This window comes from Leiobunum rupestre, chromosome 10, assembly GCF_980474605.1.
Source record: "Leiobunum rupestre chromosome 10, qqLeiRupe1.1.hap1, whole genome shotgun sequence".
In the NCBI taxonomy this organism is placed as follows: Eukaryota; Metazoa; Arthropoda; class Arachnida; order Opiliones; family Sclerosomatidae; genus Leiobunum; species Leiobunum rupestre.
Genome location: NC_143393.1, coordinates 25,627,180 through 25,646,390, shown reverse-complemented (window position 1 = coordinate 25,646,390; position 19,211 = coordinate 25,627,180). Strand labels below are relative to the sequence as shown.

At 36.3% G+C, this 19,211-nt stretch overlaps 1 protein-coding gene across 2 annotated transcripts in view; it reads left to right on the top strand.

Annotated features, from left to right (window-relative positions):
* Positions 1-19,211, top strand: part of LOC149925202 (macrophage mannose receptor 1-like) — a 72,130-nt gene that overhangs the window by 44,671 nt on the left and 8,248 nt on the right. For both annotated transcript variants that reach the window (XM_090161106.1, XM_090161107.1), the window contains 12 exons: positions 927-959; positions 1,756-1,946; positions 2,672-2,852; positions 3,991-4,128; positions 5,983-6,108; positions 6,333-6,484; positions 10,407-10,509; positions 11,200-11,468; positions 13,499-13,673; positions 15,632-15,796; positions 17,598-17,705; positions 18,559-18,726. In XM_090161106.1, the coding sequence (XP_090017232.1) occupies positions 927-959; positions 1,756-1,946; positions 2,672-2,852; positions 3,991-4,128; positions 5,983-6,108; positions 6,333-6,484; positions 10,407-10,509; positions 11,200-11,468; positions 13,499-13,673; positions 15,632-15,796; positions 17,598-17,705; positions 18,559-18,726 (1,809 nt within the window). The remainder of the gene's footprint in view (positions 1-926; positions 960-1,755; positions 1,947-2,671; positions 2,853-3,990; positions 4,129-5,982; positions 6,109-6,332; positions 6,485-10,406; positions 10,510-11,199; positions 11,469-13,498; positions 13,674-15,631; positions 15,797-17,597; positions 17,706-18,558; positions 18,727-19,211) is intronic.

The following is a 19,211-nucleotide window of genomic DNA, read 5'->3' as shown; positions in this document are numbered from 1 at the left end:
AGGGTGAAAATACTATTATAGGTGTGCCATTTTTTTAAACTTGTATTTAGTTAAGCCTAGGCCATTTGTTTATATGAAAATACAATACATATATTTACTCATCTTTAATGACTTCATTATTTATTTAAGTCTTACTTAATTATTATGAAATTCTACTTACTTATTTGTTGTGATGATAATTTTATCTGCATGGCAATTTCTGGCAAAGTCCGATTATACTACGACCTAACTGTTACTTTTTGAAAACCGCTGTCAGCTATCTCAACAAGAGGGCAAGACATAGGTTATTTGATATTAATATGTAACACAGGCGCTCCTTAAACGACCCTTTAGATGCAACATAGATGTTCCATGTTCAACAGATGTCCTATGGACATAAATAGTACGGATTAGACCACTTAGAGTACACGTTGAACATCTGTATTGCATTTGTAAATAAGTAAATAGCATCTAAGTCATACGTAAGGAACATCTGTAAGACATATGTAGGCATTTTATATGTTCAACCGATGTTTTTAGGCGCTCTTCAGATGTCATAAAGATTTGCAGTGTTGTTAGTGTAGGGAGCTGTTGGCTCGGTCGCGTGGCATGCTGGGCTTGCCACCAGCCTCCTACGCATTGTAACCCGGCCACCTGAATTAATTGCTTCAAAAGTCGTTTGATGACTTAGGCCTAAGGTGGTGCCTAGGCTGATTATTATTATATTCACAGTATCTTAATCTTGCAAATTGTTTCTTACACTGTAAGAATTATACGTGCAATACAACTAGCTGAGGGTCCCGATGCGTAGAGATTGCTACCCTATGTTATCTCTATGGATAACCATTGTTATAGCTAACGAACGACTTTGAATAAGGTCCCTGGGCCTCTGTAGAAAGTTTATAGTATGAGTTATTTCACAAAAGTGTTCATTTTTTCCTGTGTAGCGCCTGGACCAACAACACCAGTTCCAACAACCAGTGAGTTTCAAATAAATTTATTTTATTTATTTTATATTAATCGCTTAGAATTTTTAAATACAAAATAATAAAGCACATTACATATTTTAGATACCAAGAGACATAGTTGCTTTAATTATCCATTTTAAATACCTTAATTTGTAAAACGTTGTTGAAAAAAGCACTGTGAATTGCACTTAGATTCTAAGGTTTATAGAGAAGTATTGCTTTCAAAACAACTTGAACAAAAATTTCGTTTTTATGACCAAAATGGATAGAGTTAGTCTGTAGATAACGTCACACGACAGCTAAGCACTACTAACTATTTGTGTCACAGTGGGATCAAAACAGGTTGCCAAGATTTAAAACGTTTCAGGTGCGCGCCAAAGAGTGTGCGGCGTGATATATCACGAGACACGAAAAAAATGTCGGACGATAACAGCAATGGTAAAACGCCCAAAGGTCTGCAGTTCATGTTCTATTTTTCTTCATGGTTTCCCTGTTGTAGCAAAACATATGAGTAAACAGCTTTAAATAATAACCAAAGGCTAGTTTGAAATTTGGCATTAGACCTGCGACTGTGGCTTGTGGGTAGTAGTTTTAAATAGTACATTATGAATGTTAAAGAATGAAATAAAAAACAGCTAATCGTAGTAGAATTATCTTGTTCTACTCGATTATTTGTAGGGTCCATTATTTATTATTCAACTTCCATTAGCCATTTTACAAATTATCTTAGTATCGGGTAGATATTTTCATGTTTCAGTATACTGCACTAAATCTACAGCAAAATATTTATACTTTTGTTACGTCTTAGCTTTGGCTCCAAGAACAGATTGTGGACCAGAATTCAAAAACTGGACATACTTCGACGACAATTGTTACTACTTTCAACAGCAATTTTCCGGAACTTATTCTTGGTACGACGCCAACGATTTTTGCAACAATAACGGCGCCCACTTGGTTTCGATTCATTCCATCGACGAAAATAATTTCATATTTAACACGGTACGAACAATTTTCGCGTTTATGTTTAGAGTCTAATCGCAATTTACGAAATCGGCACTAGTGGTTCGAGGTATATGTTATTTGTTTTAAGCCGCGTTCACACTTTACCTTGATATCGATTCCAAACGTTTCGAAGGAGTTGTATGAACCAGGCCAAATCATTTTAAGTCGATTCAAACCGATTTCTGCCGCTTAAGTGTGAACGTCGCTTAAGTAAAATCTACGATACAAAGTTTTATTGGGACGAGCGAGTAAGTGTCGCATAGATCGGTTCAATTGTTCGTGACGTTACTAAACTATATATAATCCTAATAATAAATTTCAAATTATCTATTTAATACGAAAGAATGTTTTTTAAGATGTGCCTAAACTACGTATTAATGTTTTATTGACGTTTCTCAAAAGGTATATTATATAATAACGATAAAACCTTTACAGTAAATAAAGTTATATCTTAGCAAAGATTTTACCATTTCTTGGTTTTATCTTTAGTTATCGCGTTACAAAAAAAACACACAATTCCAAAAAAAAATTAAAGTCTAATATAATTCACTCTTAAAACAAAAGCCGTTCCTATTTACTCTTTCAATGTAAGTGGTGCCTTAATCACTATTTTGGAAAAACCATTAATGCCACACTTAAAACAAATACCGTTGTTACTTACTCTTTCAATTTAAGTGATGCATTAATCTCGATATATATATATATTTTTATATAAATTACAGATCAGTGCCACGTATAGATACTACGCGTATTACTGGATCGGATTGAGTGTCGTGAATAACGAAGGTTTTGAATGGACTGACGATACTCTGCTCAATTTCGACGCATTGAAAGAATCCAATGAGACGCGTCTCTTGAAAGACGCAAAATGCGTCTCCGTCAGTCGAGTTCAACAAGAAAGAGGTAGAGGTCATTTCCTTAGGTCATCTTAATTTACCAAACACTATTATAACATTTAAGAATAATTGTGTGCAAAGTGAGACAGAAATTTCTACAATGAATTAATTTGAATATCAATCTCTCGGTCGTGAAAGTCTTAAACAGTTTCTTTGATTCTAGTATTGCATTTCAATTTAGATTAATATATTAAAATTATTTGAACATTTCAATTTAAATTTAACATTTTAAAATAAATTTTAACAGTTCAATTACATTTTAACATTTAAAATATATTTAATATTTCAATGTAATTTTAAAATTTCAAATAAATTTTAACATTTCAAATAAATTTTAACATTTCAAATAAATTTTAACATTTCAAATAAATTTTAACATTTCAAATAAATTTTAACATTTCAAATAAATTTTAACATTTCAAATAAATTTTAACATTTGAAATAAATTTTAACATTTGAAATAAATTTTAACATCTCAAATAAATTTTAACATTTCAAATAAATTTTAACATTTCAAATAAATTTTAACATTTCAAATAAATTTTAACATTTCAAATAAATTTTAACATTTCAAATAAATTTTAACATTTCAAATAAATTTCAACATTTCAAATAAATTTTAACATTTCAAATATATTTAATATTTCAATTTAATTTTAGCTTTTCAAAGTAATTCTAATGTCCATATTATGATATTTACATTAACGAAGTGTTCAGTACACCTACTGAACACTTCGTTTATGACTCGCATTTTGGAAGAACTCGATAAATTACTGATAGAAGGCCAACAGTTTATTTGCTGAGGCATGCAACATTGTCTTAGCCAATTAGTTTACTACTGGTACTAAAACACCACCTCAGTTTTAGAATTTCATCATGAATGTTAAGTAAGAAATCATTTAAAGCCAATCGCAGTTAAATTTACCTACTAAACTTGTTTTTAACGCGAACGAGTTCAATGGACAACTTAAGTATTTATTGCATGGCCATCTGCGGCTGCTACTACGAAGCTGATCGTATTTAAGATGTGCACAAACGGGTAAATGCGAAATAAAATACGAAACATTTATCTTTTCGGACAGTAGTCTCTTCGCTTGCCCAGACAAAATTACTGTTCTAACATTTTACAATTTTTCTTATTTTAGGTCAATGGCTTCTGGATTTGTGTAGCAAGAAAATGTCTTTTATTTGCAAAAGATCATTTGGCGTTCCACCAACCACTATTACTCCGAAGCCGACCACCCGAGATCCAGGGTTTTGCCCTAATGGATGGATTCGATCTGGTAAGGGAAAATTACTTTTGACACTGGTGGATGTACGGAAAAATTGTCTTCCCTTTGGTTATATTGTTATAAATTAAATATCAAGAATTTAATTAAATATAATAAAATTGTTTTAAATATTTATAATCCGCCCAAGTCAGCTAGCTATTTTAATTCCATTATTCCTGGCAACAACGATAAATTTTATATATCCTCATAGCGCCATGGTCATATACCGAAAAATAACCATATAGGCCCAAATTATAGGGGGTTTGATTGAAATGATTCAACCGTTGCAGAATCACTATTTATCAGAAGACAGTTTCTAGATTGCCGAAAGCTTTTCTTAATAAAGTATGCCAGGGTGGGGTTCGCTTATTGCAACGGTACTGTTTAATATATTTAAACCTGTTTTTACCGTTTGGGGAACCATTTAATTATCCTGGCAATCATGAAACTTGATGAAAATTGACACTTCAGTGCTAACTTTTTTATCTAAAAATTAACGGGATTTTTTACAAATAGATTTTTTTACACTATAACAGTGATCTAATTGATACCATTTCGTAAATAACAGTTGTTATATTTATTCAAATAAATGCAGCGAAACTCTGGAACAACCATACAGTTTTTGAGCCTCAGCTCTACACTGCAAAAAAAAGGTTCACTAGTAAATCACTAAAAGCACGCTAAAAGTGCGCAACAAAATCGGATCACTATACACCAAGAGATCACATTTGGAACATAGTACTTCGTGTGTGTGTAACTAGTGTACTATAGTGATCTACAAGCGTGAATAATACGTTCTTTAAGCAATTCAAAAGTGTGTACAGGTGGATCACTAAAAGATCACCAGCGCAACAAAATTGGCTCACTTGCTCACTTAGACCCCGTGCGTTAAAAATCTTGGTTTTACCGATATGGGTAGGAAATAAATATGTAAGGCAATAGGCCCCTGGCGTAGATTAGATATCTGGCAACATTATAGCTATCCGCAATGAGGAAAAATACCACATGTGACTCTCATTTTCGTTTGCTTTATTAAGTTTACACTATAGTCCTTGGATAAATTAAAAGTTAAGCAGACGATTTTGAATTTACTTGTATCTTCTCTTTTCATGCACGGGGCCTACAGACGCCGTGCGTAGAAAAACAGGAATAAGAGTCGTCGCCTACTGTCCGTGTTTGAAAACAAGTGTGTTAGCCATACTGAAACGAATCTAGGTGGCGCCAGTGACGCAGAAGCTTTTGCTTAGCTTCTGCTAAGTGGGATCACCGTGTATCAATCGTCTGTTAAGCCCCCTGTTATCGTAGCTTTGACTTCATTACGTATTTGTATCCTCTACATGTCGTGGATGGCCGCCGAAAGGGGGCATAACGAAAGTTTTCAGTAGCTAATGGCGATAAAACAAAAGTATGAAATTTCAATTCGCTACCGAAATGAGACTAGGTGGCGCAGCGACGCTCAAGCTTTAGCGTCTGCTAAGAGGATATATATAAACAATTAGATGTTACGCTTAGTGTACCAATTTGCACTATAAATTTAAAGTGTTCGAAAAGAGATTATGTGGTGTACCAAATTTTACAACGTGGTGTCCTCAAAGTGATAATTTAGTGTACCAAACCATTGATACTAGTGTTCTAAATGTGTTATGCGTTCTTTAAGTGCACCCTGATCACTTTAAGATCACTGATAGGTAAGCGATATTTTCAAAAGAGTGAACACTCAGAGATCGTAAAAGCACACATGGGATCACTTTGTAGAACATATACAGATCACATGTATGTGCTACCAATGTGTACAATAGTGATCTAAAGGTGAACGATTTATTTGCAGTGTAGCTTTGGTTAATATTCCGAAAAATTTATTTTCAGGAAACAAATGCGTAAAATTATTCGGTGAAGCGAAGGAAAGAGCCAATTTTACGAACGCGTTGAATTCGTGCAAAACGAAAGGCAACAAGGGCACTTTGCTCTCCATCAGAAACGAACAGGAACAAAGTAAGTTATCCACAAATTCATGTCATTTAAATTAAATTATTCTACAAGAATAATGTTTTTATACTACTATATGTCGATAATTACATTAAAGAAGTGTTCAGTTAGTCAAAACAGTTACAGATAGCTAAATGTAGAGCGACGTAGGATTCGTGTCATACCCAAAAACGAAAAACGTATCTGGCAATAAAAATTCTCAACTTAAAACCCACAAATGTCTTTAACAGTCGTAGCCACTTCGTTGCTCTGGGGTGTTCAAGTGGATGTTTGGATTGGACTTCAAAAAAAGCCCTACGCTTACGAATTCATGTGGACTGACTCATCTCGATTTCTCTATCAAAACTGGGCGCCAGGACAACCAAACAACAATATTTACGCGGTAAGTTTTCACATAGCTTCAATCGTTGAAGAGGCTGTTAACTGTTACATAAAAAGAATCGATTAAAAGGCTTAAATTGAAATTGCAAGGGTGCTCTTTTAGGTTCAATTGGCGAAAGGGGGGTTGGATTATATCATCTTCGGGGCTTCACATAAATGACTACGGATGTGCAAATACCATTTTTGGGTATTGAATACCAAATTAAATATTTAAAACGTTTGGTCAAATATTTATGAGTGAAAAACCGGTCCAGTTGAAGGGTAAAATATGTAGCTTTTCCGGTCTACAGATTGAAAATGATTAAATCATGATTAAATTTTTAATCTTGATTAAAGTCCTGATTTAAGTCTGAATTTCGGAAATTAAAAGTTAAGAGAAAGCAGTTAAGATTACGATTCAATCGGAAAAATTGCAGACGAACGATCAATTGTCACTACATTCCTCTAAAATCAGTACCACAGAGCCATTACGGGATTAATACTTTGCCATATCCGGTGTCACCTCACTAGTAAGTTACTACTTTTTAGTTTCCCCACTTACAAGGAGACTACCCGAGGTGTAACTCACTGATTTTTATCAAATTCGGGGGTTTGGTAGACCTTGATGTAAATTGAAAAACCCCGAAGGGAAATGTCTCCATAGACAACCGTTTTGCCATGGCAACCAAAAATGTTTTTTACAACATAAAATTAATTAATTTTTTGAAAATGCTAAAAATAGAAAATATAAATAAAAAAATAATGAAAAAGTTCGAAATTGATTAAAAATTTTACAGGGGGTACCCTTAAAATTGGTCAGATTAACATGTTATATTCAGTAAAAAAATTTCCATTTTGTGTTGTCAAAATCATTTTTGGTTGCCATGGCAAAACGGTTGCCTATGGCGGAGTGGTTAGCACTTTCGCCTCGCAGCAAGAGGAGCCGGGTTCGATCCCAGCTTGTGGCACTGGGTGAAAACTCGGAACAACTCCTGCTGTGTTGAGTTTGCAAGTTCTCTCCCCACTTGTTTAAGGGGTTTTCCCCCAAGTTCTTCGGTTTCCCCTTCCATAAAAACCTGTCGAAGTTAACGGTAATAGTAAGTGTAGGGATCTGTTGGCTCGATCGCGTGGCATGCAGGGCTTGTCACCACCCTCCTACGCGTTGTAACCCGGCCACCTGAATTAATGGCTTTAAAAGTCGCTGGTGCCTTGGCTATAAGCCTAGCTGATTATTATTATTATTACTAGTTGATGTTTCCTTCTCTGTTTCCCTTACGGTATTTACCATTTGGTTTCCGGCTATAGGTTGATCGTTGACGCTTGTTGACAGAGCCATAGCTAGGGCCTGGCAACCGGGGCACTTGCCCAGGAGCATAATTTTGAGGGGCACCAAATCGGAGGATTTACAAATTTATTACCCGAAACTTTGCCAGAGCTTCCTGGGAAACTATTAAGGTTAAACATATAAAGTGGATATTTTTATCTTGCTAAAAAGTGAAAGCTTTTGACGCGTTTATGAATTATTTGCTTAATTTTTTTATTAACTACATTACACAGTGAACTATTGGTAGAGTTTCTGTATATTTAATTGCGAAGTTTGGTACTCCTTAACTTTTTCTGCACAGTTCTGGAGTAGTGGAAATTTGTTTAAAAGTGTAACAGAGCCTTCTGTATAGTCTGAATTAAAGTCTGCTATATAAATGTATCTACTACTTCTCTTCAGTTGGCTAAAGCTACGAAAATTAAATTAAGTTATTCAAAGAACATATAATCGTCTTCTAAAATAACTTTTATCTCTTTGCGCTAAACTTAAAGCACCAGAAAGACTAAGAATATTTCCCCTGTAGCAGGATTCCACGAGGTCCGTGCGAGTTCTAATTGCTTTGGTTTTACGCTCCCTACAGTACCCTAAAATTTGGTATAGTGCTGTTCCAGAACACTTTACAATAATTAAATAGCTCTATTTATTACACTAAATATAATTTTTGGGGTTTCCATGGCTATCAAGATTTTAGTTGCATTCTCCAAAATTATTTTAATATCCTTTTGTCTCTTCTTCGGGGAACAAGCGTCTCTGCATGCTTTCATGGCTTATGCCACATACTCCTCTCTAAAACTAGCTGGTCTAGCATTTCTTCCTTCAGCTCTGAGTTTGGTGATGTACTCTTGTACGGTTTCACCTTGTTCGCGGGTACGGCTATTGAAATGGTAATGTTCAATGATGCCAGACGGCTTTGGGTCATAATGTTTTGCTTATTTGAACTTCAAGTGTTCGTATGTCTTTGTGGCAATATCTTCGGGGTGAAACAATTCCACCAGCAACTCGTGTGTATGTGCAGATAACGCCGTTCTTTATATCCCAGCTTTCCTGGCAAGTCTGTTATCTCATTAGCTATGAAATACGCATCAAGCCTTGGTTCGTATTTGCTCCACGAGTCTGTCATTTCGTCAAACATTGGTAGCACCCCAAAGATTCCCATTTTGTTTATAGTGGGAATATTCGGTCGTCCTCGTGTTCGAATGTTTTTTCGTTCACCTTTCCACGTTTTAGAATCTATTTTGAAGACTTGAGGGTGTTATATCCCATCTTCGTCGCCAATTTGTAGTGTTTATGCATATGCATTGATTACACTTTGCTCACTAATATTCTAAGCTTTATTATTACAAATTATACATGATCTGCCTCCTATGAGGGCTTATAGAAGAGTAATCCACCACATTCCCTCTGTAGGGGAGAAAAGAAGCTTTCCCCCTTCATATCCCAGTAAGGTTTTGAGCTTTGGCTGCCCATAGTATGTTAATTTATCTATAAACATAACAAATGGACATCAGATAAGCCTCATAATGAAGTCATAAGTTTTAAGTTTATTCCGGGTGTCTCGGGGCATTGTTTCTATACAACTATTTAATCTAGAGTTCTGACATTTTCATGGTATATTTATTGGCAATTAAGGAAACATTTTAATTTGTAAATTTCAGAAAAACTGTAAAATATTTCTTAGGCGTCAGACAAAACCTTTAATCTTTCGACATGGAGAGGTCATGAGATCTGACTGACCGTCCCTATATGAATAGAGGGGTTACGAGGGGGAATATAAAAATGATTTTTGAACATTTTTTTCAGTAAGGGGGTGAACGTAGCTAGGCCTTAAACCACCTATGAACATGGCGTAAATTCTTGGCCTCTTGTTCATAGTGGCACATATTTTTAGTTTTAATAGCATATTCACATTTTCACCCAACAAGGACTAAGTCGCCATCTAGCAACACCACAAAAGGCATATGGGTTTTCACTTATTTAACGATATGCATTTGTTTTTGCCGTATAAATTTCTTTTCTCTCGATTTTTGATATTACTTCTATTCAAATAGTTTTGGTTAAGTAAGCGAACATCCATGATACATTTAGTTAGTCTCAGTCTAAAGTAACTTTGATATAAAATTGATATTAAGGTCTTTCTATATGTATTGAAGTGTAGTAATTTTTTTTGGAAGGTAGCAGTAGTTAAAAAGAGGGAAAAACTAGTATAGTGACTAACGTGTAAACTTCCCTGAAGAACTAACTAAGACAATTTATTTAATGACCTTAACCAGGCTCTTCTCACCAAACACCACTTATCTCTCGTATCATTCACCAATGACGGCCTTGGCCCCAACTTTGAAGAGGGTTTATCTACCCAAAACCTATAAATAATTCAATGTTTTATTTCACTAAAAAAATTCGTATGTACTTCGTGCATGCGTAGAGATGTTTCAGTGAGTTGCTTGAAGCGGTAACACCAGAAAATCCATATTTAAGGGTTCCATTGCAAATGAGAAAATTAAATAAAACCGTGGTTTATTTCAAACTTCTGATCTGACATTGGCTAATTTCTTGGATCATTAATTAGTTTAACCGGAACTTTCGTAAATTACTGTTAATATGATTATTTCGTTACTAATAGAACGTTTGTACAATGATGCAAATCAGTAAAATACAACCTGGAAAGTGGAAAACCTCTCTGGTTGGTAGAGACGAATTAGCGTATATCTGCCAAATTTCACCGAGTGAGTATTTCACAATATTTTTAAATTAATCGATTTTCAAATAGAAATAACATAAACAATTGATGATTATTGTTGAAAAATCGAATTATTGAATTAGATCTAATTTCTGCGGATAAATCTTACATCGCAAAAAATCTAAAATAACATCCGCTTTTATAGTTTTCTACTTTTCTGCCTATAACTTGAACCATAAGTAATAAAACTAACAGAAGTGTGACACTTCCTATTATCTCAAAGCTATTTTATGAAAGTTTATATCGCCAAATGACCATAAAAAGTGTTGTGTGGATAAGAGCTGACAACTTTTCGCGAGTTGTTACTAGTTTTTGTAAATGCTAGACGAAATTCTCGGGAATTTGCCGCTGGCAAACGTTTTAATGGATCGACTTATTAACTATTGAACCGCTTTCACAAATAAGAATAGTTTAAAGGCCGACTACATGAATTTTCGGTTTACTCTGTCTTTATTATCATTATTCGTATCTGAATTTAAAACCTGAACGTGTTTTGCATGTTTTTATCGCTATAACACAAAAACTGGAAGTAACTATTTGAAGAGAGTATAGTGTGACGATTTCTAACTGTAAGGCTGGGGTGCCCAAATGGGTGATCTGTACCTTCAAAATGGAGATAATTTAAATTGGAAATTTTAGCACTGCGGTTGTACTGTGATTCAATGTGTATTTTTAGGTACGAGTGTGGTTACAACCCCACCAATAACTCCAGATTGCTGGACGAAGGAGCCTGGATTCGTGAAGTATGGAAATTCTTGTTACAAAATTTACAAGGAGGAAGACCAGAGAGCAACTTGGCAAGACGCGGATTCCAAATGCCAAACAGTTGGCGCCCGGTTGGCATCCATCAACAGTGGACTCGAAGAAAACTTCTTCAGCACTCAACTATTTTCTTTGAATGGATCCGTGGATAGTATTTGGCTTGGTTTAAACGCTGAAGCCGATGTAAGTATTCGTTTGACCATAAATCATTACATTCGCGTAGCCAAGGGTAGCGTTAGAGTATTGACGACTTAAATACTGTTTGTAAGTGGTGATTTATCCCTCCATTGTTCATAATTGTACCGCTATCCTACATTCGTTTGGTACATTCCAGTTGTTGAGCGTTTAGTTTGTATACTTTCTAAGGTAACCTACATGACTGTAGTGTATCTCCGATTTTGATATTTAATTTTTATTTAAGAACAATTCCAACAAAGTTTAAGAAATAATTGCAAAATCTGAAACTAGTTCATTATGATTACCGAGATGATTCAAGATGGTCATATTTGGCCTACCTAAATTTAAATTAAATATACTGTATACTAACAAGCAACCAGTATCGCCCGTCGTGTTTTAAAAAGGCAGCTATCACGTTTTAAGGCGAATCCAAGTCTATTAACAACCATAATATTTATTGTGCAACCTGTACGTTAGGATTAAAAGTAAAAAAAATATAATATAGAGTCATACACATGGCGACTACGTGGGACGCACGTCCAAAAATTTCACAAGTATGGTGTAAAGTCGGTCTACTCGTTTCGTTGTTTTCAGTTCAAAAAATACGCCACCCTGATCTTTACTTAATAAGGGGTTCTTTAAATGTCACACTTAACCTCTCCTATAGACCTTTCCATAAAATGTTCGTTACGGTAAGAGGGGGAAAGAAAACAGTTTTGCAAGGATGATTTAGATCAACGTTATACATATTACACCTTGTTTTTACCCTCGCAGCCACTCTTGAGCTCGGTATGTCGTATGCTACCGAGTGTAAGTATTTACAAAACACGGCGGATTGAAATTAATACAAGTGATATTGTTAAATTTGTTATGTTTGTCAAATGTTTAAAGTATAAAAGTATTCCATTTACTTAACTAGTCATAAAAGAAAAAGATTTAAATATTTAAAATAACGAAAATTTTTGCATGGTTTCGATGATGTTTCACAGTTAATGTTTATAGCCTTGTGAACTAAGGCTTAACATTTGATTGTGAATGCGGGTATGACGTTGATTCTTACGGCACTCATGGGTTGAGCTGCAAAAAGAGCTCGGGCCGGCTCTCCCGTCACAGTGCGGTAAATGATATTTTAAAACGTGCCCTTGTGTCCGCGGGCGTTCCTACCATTATCGAGCCTTCTGGTTTGTCGCGTGATGACGGAAAGCGGCCCCACGGTATGTCGCTCGTCCCTTGGTCCGGTGGGAAATCCCTCGTTTGGGATTTTACTTGTACAGACCCCTTAGCGCCATCTTATTTGGCTTCTTCTTCCACCGCCCCTCTCTGGGCAGCAACCCAGGCTGAAACGAAGAAGAATGCCAAATATACTGGGTTGAAGGGTCGTTTTATGTTCAAGGCCGTGGCTATCGAGACTCTCGGCTCTTTTGGGAAAGACAGACGTGCCTTGGTCCACGCGATAGGGCGAAGAATTCGGGAAGCGTCTGGCGAGTTGGTGGTGGGTGACGTAAAAAAAACAGTGAAAGCACGTAGAAATATTTTAAGGAAAGGCCTATTGAGACAAAACAACAATTTACATTAAAATCATTTAAATTAATAAAGTATGTTTATCAAAAAAAAATTTTATAATAAACTTAAAAAGTAATAATTCAAAATTTGTTATAACGCAACTGTTTGCACATTGCATTTCCATAATTTTTGTGGTTGTCGAAGTTTAAGCCTTGTGGTTTCCTGCGCAACGAGGTCCATATACAAGATATCATGGTGGCTCGAATTGTCGAACTAAAAAGCCAGAAATTATTTGAAGAAATTTCACTTGCATTATAATAACGCAGGCAACGTTTTTACATATGGCATTTGACTTGAAAATGTTCGTAGGATGTCTTTTGGCGCAAAAGAAAATGAAATACAATATTTAAACTCAATTGGATCGGCTAACTAGGCGAGGGGCCTATTAGCAACGCTGTTAACTATTAATTGTCTCCCAACGATACGAAAAACGTCAGAGAAATATATAATATGATTTGTGTATTCGCCAACAGAAGCGTATTTTCCAATGGATTGACCAGTGGCCCGTGTATTTCACGAAATGGGGAGTTGGTCAACCGCAACAATCAGCCGAAAAACGATGCGTGTTCATTGACATCAACTCTTTGGAATGGAACTCAACAACAGACTGCCAAGATAAGAAAAGCTACGTTTGCAAAATATCCACAGGTTTGTTAACTTTTATTTTCGTGTGATATTTGCGTCGAACGGTGTTAGAAAACTAAGTCGGTATTACTAATTATTAGGGTGATCGCTCTGTAATAACTCCATAATCGCTGTCAGTCGCGGGTTTAGACAAACATTAATTTACTTTTGTTTAGTATAAATATATATGCTTAATTTAAGTTAAACTGGTTCATCTAGTTTACGACGTGTGTAAGCTGTAATGATTTCTTACGTGGTAATTGGTAAATCTTAAACGCTAGCAGTGGCGTTTGTAAGGTCTCCGCCCCCCCCCCCTCGAATCCCTTTTAGAGGCCCCCTATAATCAGAGGCGCTAATTAGGGACCCCCTCCATTAAGGGGCCCCTTGAAGCCTGTTTGTTCATTCTTATTTCGCAGTTTTAAATGTGGAATTTTTCTTAAATGAAGTAACAAATTCAACGAAAAATATCATATAGCAAATATAAGTAGTGTCTTAATCGTGGGATATGCAATCTAGGACCGAGAAGAAATGTGTTTTTTATAATAGAATAGATTTTACAATATTTTAATCCAATATCATTATTGGAATTTTTTTTTGTTCCTACTTACTGGCGCGGTACTATTTGTGACACTATGCTTACTACTAACGAACTGCCCCGAAACTGCTCTCATCCTGAAAAACGATTTTCAAATGAAAAACGCTTTATATTTTTGAAATAGATCTTTTTAATGGACAATTTTATCATCAAATTGGAAAAAATAGCGTGGTTTCTCACTCTTTCAAATCGATCAAAATGTGTCCCATTTGTAAAATTTTACTTCACTCGAAAATATATTAAATATATTCAAAATCGAATTTGAATATGCCCAATTTTTTATATAAATTACAATCAAATTTGATCCACCATTATCGTAAGAGTATGATCAAACGGGAGCGAGAAATTAGCCGCTTAATTAGAAATAAAAATACTTTCGCAAAGAATAATATCTTCAATAGACGCTTCAATAAATGCGCCCCCCCCCCCTACGCGCACGCACGCGAAACTTCGAATAGAATAGTCACGTATTTATGTTAGTTTTATTTGTAAGGGTCAAGTTGATAAAGCCCGCGCATTACTTTTTCTTTGAGGAGGCGCGTGCGAAATTGAACGAGCCCTTCCATATTGAAATATTAAGCTGCGCGTGTTTTAAAATATAACGCTTTTACAAATATGTTCAGGCTCTCTGTATCACCTACACCCCACAAAAGGAGAACGCAACCCGTCATAAGTCGTGGATTTTCTTGTGTACAGTTTTCATTGGCTAGACGCTTTAGCGCCTACTGCCGTCGGAAGGGGAAAATTCGGAAATTTTCTTCCCCCCCGCCCGTAAACCGTTCAGTGTAAAGGCTCGTGACGTTGGTCCAATGAAATTCGTACACAACCCTTCGTTAGCGTGTTTAAAGGCTAGCTGCGTTCTCCTTGTGTTTGTTGCTCCTAGGTTCTAGTGACAACTTGCCCAAATTATACGCGAACACAGTGTTCCAAAATGTTTTCGAATACTGCGCATACTCCTGGTAAATAAAAATAAATAGTAATTATGATCAATAACATTAATTAACATCATAAATAATTATAAATAATTCCATTTTGGCTATATTTAAGCGTCTATTGGGTTTCGTTTGCACAAAGAGGTGTTTCTATAAAGTACGGGAGGTCATGTGACAATGTTTTGTCTACGTCACTAAGCTGAAACCCGCGTGCAATACTCGCGTGCAAGTAAAGCACTTAAATAACTGGCGCTAGTGACGCCGATAAAAACATTTTATCCTTCTAATTTTTATTGTTTTATTTTAAACACCTATTCAAGATAATTCGGTCTAAAAATTAAGACGGTTTTGTTCCTAAAGTTAAAGTCAACGATTGAGGATTATGAGTCGTTATAGTTATTAAACCTGGGTTTTCAACATTAGTCAAGGTTAATAAAGTAGATTTCGTTTTGTAGACAAGCGGCCGGACATTCCGAAAGTGGCAGACGCGGTGTGCCCGCCTCATGTGAACACGAGCTGGCAGGACTTCGGCTCCGACTACTGCTACTTCATCAACTCAGGAAAGGACCTGTTTAAAACGAACAAATGGGGGGACGCTAATATCTTTTGTCTCCAGCACAGTAAGAAATTTCATTTTTATCCTCGATATGCATTTTACCATAAGTAGCGCAATGATCATAAATATGACAGTGTGACAGAGGCGTACTATATGGTATCCGGCTCAAAATCTTCAAAATTGTGCCCCCCTCTATACAAAAAAATTATAAATTGCTTTGATATTTTTATGATAAGGGTGTTTTTGGCACCCCCTACGTAAACGACAGTTTGTCGCCCGGTTCAAAATTTCGATACGTCTCTGCAGTGTGATTTCTTGGTAATCGTTACCCGGACGTTATAAACAACAGTAACCAATCGAAGATAGTTCTTTGTCCACATAATGCTTTACATGGTCACTGCAGGGCCGCCTTATCCATAAGGCAGACTAGGCAAAGTGCCTAGGGCCTATGAAAATTTGAAGAGACATTAGGGACTACGATTCCATATAATAGGGCCTACGAAGGTTCGAAAAGTCGCTAAATAAGATAATTTTGCCTAAGGCCTACGGAAAGGTGAAACCGAATACCATAATCAATTGCGCCAAGAGAATATAGTCATTTTTATACGAATTAGAGAAAGTAAGGAAGTTGTTACCCCAGAAAACAAAAGAAGTAGCCATTTATCATCCGCGGAACTTCATCTGCCAATGAACTTGCAACTAAACTACTAATCACTGAAGCTCGTAATGAAAACCTCGTGTATTAATTTACAAAGAAAAAATCTGCTGTTTTCTGTATAACATGAAACCTTGCCAGGCTCGATGAGGATGGGCATGATTTTTCCGACAAACCGAATAGACACCGAGTTCATCACTTTCGCATGGCGATGTAAAATGTAACAATTACACTCCGTTGTGGAGGTGGGCAATATTGTGAGCAACTTTCAAAAATGAGTGTTCGGAAGTTTCTCACTTGGTTGATCCAATTGAGCGAGATTATTTTATTTTCTTTCTCGTCAACTGAGCAAGCTCAGGCTGAGTGCCGATTAGTTCGCTCAGTCAATGATTGTTCACGGGCGGTGAGCTAAATCGGCTGATTTACGCGCTAACCTGTTCGATTTTATGCGCCGCGTCCTCAAGCGGAGAAATATATAAAAAATAATAATTTTTAGTCGATTTGTTTTATTAAAAAAAAGCATCGAATAAACAAATCGACTTGAAATTTTTATCACCGCGCTGGTGTGAGCGAATTCCGGAAAACAAGACTTTCCCGCCGCTCAGTAGGATGAGAAATTCCAATGTGAACTAACTACTACGTGGCGCTTAAAATTAAGCAGACTAGCGCGTCGATCAGCCGATCTCGCTCACCACGCAGTGAACGATCATTGACTAAGATAACTATTCGGCTCTCAGCCTGAGCTTGCTCAATTTCTCTTTCTCGCTGAACAAGATCCACTGAACTTCGTATTTGAAGTGCTCGCTCGTTTCGAGATGATTTTCATAAAAGAGCGCTTACAATTTTTGCCCACCTCCGACTCCGTTGGGAAAATAATTTATTTTCAAACAGTGTTTTCCGATGAAATTGTTTTAGAAATATAACTTTGATAACGAATTTATCTTTAAATTAGTCTCAACATAGTCATTTCACAATTATTAAATTATTATTTTTACCATAAAAACTTGTCGAGGTTAACGGTAATAATAAGTGTAGGGAGCTGCTGACTCGCGTCGCATTAAGGGCTTGCCAACACCCTCCTACGCATTGTAACCCGGCCACCTGAGTTAATGACTTTAAAAGCCGATCAATGACTTAGGCCTAAGGTGGTGCCTTGGGTATTAGCCTAGCTGTTTATGAAGACTTATGGCAATTGACCTTTTTTCGGCAGATTCCGTGCTAGCTAGCATTCACTCTCAGCACGAAGTTGACGTGCTTGGGCCTCACGTGAAAGATTCTAGTAACTTGTTATGGATTGGATTGTTAAGGAAACATAACGGTAAGTGGAACCAGAAAAAAAATTAAGAGTTAAAGGTAAAATGTTTTAAACAGATGGATACGGGGCTAATGCGGTTTGGTGGGCTTATTTGTAGAGGAGTAATTTTAACGCATAGACTAACAAATCAGGGACAGCACATTCAATTTTATACCGGCGTTCCTAGATGGCAACGCGTTCACTGATGTCGCAGGTTCTAAATATATCCGCTCTGGCGCCAAGTAGTCAGGGCGAAGCTGTTAGAAATTGATCAAGTAGTTTTGTTTTCGGAATGCCGCAACCACACGGCTTGCTTCAGGCATTGCTCTACCTAACATTGCTCTCTATTGAGTGTGCAGTCCTTGATTTGTTGCTCTAAATAGAAAAACTAAGAAATTCGTCATGGGGGAAGACACTACTGGATAATCACTGGCTCTCTCTGCGTGTACGCAGGAATCATGAAAACAGACCTGAAGCTATTGCTGCAACTACATATTGTTTGCTGATCTGAAATTCTGAATACATTTTTAACAAAACTATTGTAAACAAAACTTTTGCGCGTAACTATAGTACAAATTTATTTTTATAATTACGGAACATAATATTAATTACATTTAATACTAGTATAAATACGGATTTTTAGTTCAAATAGAACATCTTTGATTTACTCAACAAACAGTTGATTACTTTAAAAGCTATAAAGGCTCGTTTTGAAGGAATAAAACTCTTTCTCGGCGTAGGCGGAGTATATCTTCTAGTAATAATGAAAAAAGACTTTTGTGACAGAAACCTCAATATATTCTTAACGGCAGCTACACATTCTGTATTAACCTCAATATATTCTTGATAAGAATAATTCTAAATGATGTATTCGCAGGTGAATTTGAATGGAACGACGAAACGCCTCTGGATTTCGAGATGTGGGATGTCGGAGAACCCTCGACCAACTCCGCTTCCACCTGTGGCGCCCTTGACCCCAAGAATGGAAAGTGGAAGGCTACCTCATGCTCTTCCAATTTGGGATTCGTTTGCAGAATCAAAAAAGGTGAACAAATAAAATATTTAGTCAATCTCTACGAGCCTTTCGTCCACTCCCAGCAAAATTCGGATTTTTACGAAATAATAATAAGAAACTGCTATTTCGTGACACGTCGTCTGAAACGCAGACGATTTTTAACCGAAAACACAAAACTACGCGAGACAGGAAATTCGACTCCATATAAATTCAAATTTCGTGGCGTCGGTCGACATTTTTACCCGCCTTTTAATATAGGTCTATACTGATTTCGACAAACTACGAGGGTTTTATAGTACAGAAATGGCTTCGTTGCGTTGCCAAATTTGGCACTGCCAAATTTTATTTCGCGCTAGTTGGTCATGGAATTGGCAACATTTCAACAAGTTGGTTAACAACCAAAGATATTTATAAAATAAACTATTGTACAAGGCTTAGACGCTTTTCAATGAAAACCAACGTTTACGATTTGTAACACGCCCCTAGTAGCACAATATCACTGGCCCAACTGCAGT